The 5000-nt window shown below is 49.0% G+C and overlaps 1 protein-coding gene across 1 annotated transcript in view; it reads right to left on the bottom strand.

Annotated features, from left to right (window-relative positions):
• Positions 1-595: 595 nt before the first annotated feature.
• Positions 596-5000, bottom strand: part of chrnb5b (cholinergic receptor, nicotinic, beta 5b) — a gene marked incomplete at both ends in the record, with an annotated part of 12983 nt that continues 8578 nt past the window's right edge. The window contains 2 exons of the mRNA XM_079744312.1: positions 596-751; positions 4284-5000. The exon at positions 4284-5000 is cut by the window's right edge and continues 274 nt beyond it. Of these exons, the coding sequence (XP_079600438.1) occupies positions 596-751; positions 4284-5000 (873 nt within the window). The remainder of the gene's footprint in view (positions 752-4283) is intronic.

The following is a 5000-nucleotide window of genomic DNA, read 5'->3' as shown; positions in this document are numbered from 1 at the left end:
GTGGGGCGGCCGTATCTTCAGCCGTGGAGAGCAGGCTGATTGGAGGAGAGAGAGAGAGAGAGAGAGAGAGAGAGAGAGAGAGAGAGAGAGAGGATAGTCCTGAGTGGTTCCTGGCTAGTTACCTCTGAGTCGAACATCAGGTAAGGCGATACTCATCTAAATCAAAACTAGGACGACAATTCCATCAAGAACGTAAAACCAGTGAGAGGAAATAAAGATACCAAAAGATGAAACACTTTTGTCGGCACTAACCCGTTAATCACTTCCACGTCAAACTTAAACTCTAAAACAAAATGAAAGGACTTTGGCCCCACACACATGAACAGTCCGAGAGGGAGAAGGTTAGAGAATACGGAGGATTTACCGACGCAGAGAATCAGAGCCGGGTGGGGGCGGGGTGGGACGTGTCCTATTGCATAACGGTGACAGAGTGTGAAACTGTTCATATCCCTGCTGTCCCGAGCAGTCTGTGTGTGTTATTCTTAAAGCACTTTTATTTTCAGGTACCACATTAAAAAGAGAGGAGAAGAGGGAGGGGTTGGGTGTGGCGGGGGGCTGTGTCTGGGCGGAGGTTTGTGTGTGGGGGGGGGGGGCTTCAGTTCATCTCCAGGTCGTCCAGGGTGGGTGCGTTGTAGCTCTGGAAGAGGGGCTGCATGAAGAGGCCCATAGTGCCCGTCACGCACACCAGCACGAAGATCCACAGGAAGAGGCGGTCCACCACCATGGCCACGTACTTCCAGTCCTCGATGATCTGGAGCAGGAGCAGAGCAGCGTTAGTGGTGATTGGTTTATTGATTGATTTATTGATTGATTCACGGATGTAGCAGATGTTTTTTTTCTATAGTGACTGATGCCATGAAGGACCAGGTAGGGTCACCTCTCGCTGGAGGGTGACGGCAGATGTTGGACCAGAACCTCCAGAACATTGGCCACTACAATATGAATCAATATAAATAATAATGATGCTATTATATTGGTTCAAAGGAAAACTATTTTGGTGTTGATCAGAATTGGTGTTGGGTCTGGTGTTGATAAAGATGGTGATGGGTTTGATAAAGGTTGGTGTTGAGTCTGTGGTTGATAAAGGTTGGTGCTGGCGGTTAATAAGGTGATGTTGGGTTTGAAAAAGGTTGGTGTTGGGGTTGATAAAGGTTGGTGTTGGGTCTGGTGTTGATAAAGATGGTGTTGGGGTTAATAAAGGCTGGTGTTGGGTCTGGGGTTGATAAAGGTTGGTGTTGGGGTTGATAAAGGTTGGTGTTGGGTCTGGTGTTGATAAAGATGGTGTTGGGGTTAATAAAGGCTGGTGTTGGGTCTGGGGTTGATAAAGGTTGGTGTTGGGGTTGATAAAGGTTGGTGTTGGGTCTAGGGTTGATAAAGGTTGGTGTTGGGGTTGATAAAGGCTGGTGCTGGGTCTGGAGTTAATAAAGGTTGGTGTTGGCGGTTAATAAAGATGGTGTTGGGTCTAGGGTTGATAAAGGTTGGTGTTGGGGTTGATAAAGGCTGGTGCTGGGCCTGGTGTTGATAAAGGTTGGTGTTGGGTTTGATAAAGGTTGGTGTTGGGTCTGGTGTTGATAAAGGTTGGTGTTGGGGTTGATAAAGGTTGGTGTTGGGGTTGATAAAGGTTGGTGTTGGGTCTGGTGTTGATAAAGGTTGGTGTTGGGGTTGATAAAGGTTGGTGTTGGGTCCGGAGTTGATAAAGGTTGGTGTTGGGGTTGATAAAGGTTGGTGTTGGGGTTGATAAAGGTTGGTGTTGGGGTTGATAAGGTTGGTGGTTGGTCTGGGGTTGATAAAGGTTGGTGTTGGGGTTGATAAAGGTTGGTGGTTGGTCTGGGGTTGATAAAGGTTGGTGTTGGGGTTGATAAAGGCTGGTGTTGGGTCTAGGGTTGATAAAGGTTGGTGTTGGGGTTGATAAAGGAGGTGCTGGGTCTGGAGTTGATAAAGGTTGGTGTTGGCGGTTAATAACGGTTGGTGTTGGGGTTGATAAAGGTTGTTGTTGGGTCTGGTGTTGATAAAGGTTGTTGTTGGGTCTGGTGTTGATAAAGGTTGGTGGTTGGTCTGGGGTTGATAAAGGTTGGTGTTGGGGTTGATAAAGGCTGGTGCTGGGTCTGGAGTTGATAAAGGTTGGTGTTGGGATTGATAAAGGTTGGTGTTGGGTCTGGGGTTGATAAAGATTGGTGTTGGCGGTTAATAAAGGTTGGTGTTGGGGTTGATAAAGGTTGTTGTTGGGTCTGGTGTTGATAAAGGTTGGTGTTGGGGTTGATAAAGGTTGGTGTTGGGGTTGATAAAGGCTGGTGCTGGGTCTGGAGTTGATAAAGGTTGGTGTTGGGGTTGATAAAGGTTGGTGTTGGGTCTGGTGTTGATAAAGGTTGGTGTTGGGGTTGATAAAGGTTGGTGTTGGGGTTGATAAGGTTGGTGGTTGGTCTGGGGTTGATAAAGGTTGGTGTTGGGGTTGATAAAGATTGGTGTTGGGTCTGGGGTTGATAAAGGTTGGTGTTGGGGTTGATAAGGTTGGGGTTGGGTTTGGGGTTGATAAAGGTGGTGTTGGGGTTGATAAAGGTTGGTGTTGGGGTTGATAAAGGGTGGTGCTGGGTCTGGAGTTGATAAAGGTTGGTGTTGGCGGTTAATAAAGGTTGGTGTTGGGGTTGATAAAGGTTGTTGTTGGGTCTGGTGTTGATAAAGGTTGGTGTTGGGGTTGATAAAGGTTGGTGTTGGGTCTGGGGTTGATAAAGGTTGGTGTTGGGGTTGATAAAGGTGGTGTTGGGTCTGGGGTTGATAAAGGTTGGTGTTGGGATTGATAAAGGTTGGTGTTGGGTCTGGGGTAGATAAAGGTTGGTGTTGGGATTGATAAAGGTTGGTGTTGGGATTGATAAAGGTTGATGTTGGGTCTGGGGTTGATAAAGATTGTGGTTGGGGTTGATAAGGTTGGTGTTGGGTTTGGGGTTGATAAAGGTGGTGTTGGGGTTGATAAAGGTTGGTGTTGGGGTTGATAAAGGTTGGTGTTGGGGTTGATAAAGGTTGGTGTTGAGTCTAGGGTTGATAAAGGTTGGTGTTGGGGTTGATAAAGGAGGTGCTGGGTCTGGAGTTGATAAAGGTTGGTGTTGGCGGTTAATAAAGGTTGGTGTTGGGGTTGATAAAGGTTGTTGTTGGGTCTGGTGTTGATAAAGGTGTTCTGGGGTTTGGGGTTAATAAAGGTTTCACAGCCAATCACTTCCACTTGAGTCACACTGATTGGGTCATGGGCGTCCATCAGACAACAAGGATGGGAAACACAACACACCATAGTCTATCTACCCCCCGACATAAAAACAATGCTGATTTGCTACAGCCTAGCAATACCTTCAGTAACAATAAAGCTTTCATTCGTGTGTCTCTAGCGATATTGCCAGTCACGGGAACCGAAGGGAAAACACACTTTTTTAAATCGGTCAATTCATATACATAACTTGACTGTGCAGTCATGCAAATACTTATAGCCATGAACAGACATCTGCGTACAAACATAAACAGGCTGTTTTGAACCTACATGTTACAAACAGCTCCTTCTGTTTCTGTGTTTTAAGTTACAGGAGAATCTGACAAATTAGACGCATTGATTGATTGGATGAAAAAATATTATTGGAGGAATTAATGCCATGTCCACCGTTCCTCTGAAAATGCCTTTAACCTAATCTAACCCTAAACCTAACAGTGCAGAGAGGGACTGTTCACACCTGGCATTGATCTGTGTCTCTGGTGATCTCTTAGTACGTCAGCTCACACCATAAGAATGCGTTTCCACATCTGTCTGAAGTGTTCACTTGTGACTGGATCTCACTTCCCCGCTTTATATACAAAAAACACAGACGTCATTGCTATTTGCAAAGACCAAATTTGTTGCTGTTTCCACTCGCTAGGTTACCGGAAATGAAGAAGAAGAAGAAGAGAATCAAAACAACGGACAATACCGAGTCTTGTTCTTGGAAAACAAAAGACCAACAAAGACAGACACCTAGAAAATTTCTCAATGGGCTTTTCACAATGTGCTGATGTCCTTGACAAAGCCATCTCACGCAATTGAATGTAATACGACGCCGCGGGTTTACGACGAGGGGCCGTCCCCTCTGGTGTTGTCTCACCACGGACCCACGTTGACGTGTGTGACAGGGCCGTACTTTGGCCTGAGCGGCAAACTCTACACGCATGCATCAACACAACTCCATGCCTGCATGCCCCCCCATGTTACCACCCCCAGATACTTCCCCCAGAAACTCCCCCACAGGACCCCGCCCCCCTCCCCAACGCACCCCTTCATCGTCGTCCTCGCTCTTCATCTTGTCGGCGATGTAGCGCACGCCGTCCACTGCCTCCTCCACGTCCATGTTGCACCGCAGCGTGGTGCGCTGGCGGACCTCGCTGCTCTCCGACAGGTTGTTGACCCGCCAGCCGAAGCGCTTGGCCGACTCCTCGTTGACGTAGAAGGAGGAGGCGGCGTCCGACACCAGGCCCCCGCCGGCCCCGCCCCCCCGCTGGTTCTTCCGCGGCTCCGGCGAGAAGGTCTGCGGCTGGTGCTTCTTGCGGAAGCGCTCCCGGATGTTGGAGCTGCCAGGCCGCCGCATGAACAGGAAGTAGGGCAGGCTGTGGATGAAGACGCGCTTGACCCACACGGGCATACTGTGGGTGCTGGGGGAGCGGTGGTGCACGTTGAGCACGCACACGCTGGTGACGATGGAGAAGGTGACCAGCACCATGGTGAACATCAGGTACTTCCCGATCAGCGGCACGGCCAGGGAGGTGGGCGGGACGATCTTGGAGATCAGCAGCAGGAACACGGTGAGCGCGAGAAGCACGGAGATGCACAGCGTGATCTTCTCCCCGCAATCGGACGGCAGGTAGAAAACCAGGATGGCCAGTGAGGTGATGAGCACGCAGGGGATGATCAGGTTGATGGTGTAGAAGAGTGGCTTGCGCTTGATGATGAAGTCGTAGGTGATGTCCAGGTAGGTGATGTCCTGGGGGTCCTC

The sequence above is a fragment of the Pollachius pollachius genome (assembly GCF_949987615.1).
Source record: "Pollachius pollachius genome assembly, chromosome: 10".
In the NCBI taxonomy this organism is placed as follows: domain Eukaryota; kingdom Metazoa; phylum Chordata; class Actinopteri; order Gadiformes; family Gadidae; genus Pollachius; species Pollachius pollachius.
The sequence above is the reverse complement of the archived record's forward strand: the minus strand, read 5'-3'. Positions and strand labels throughout refer to the sequence as shown.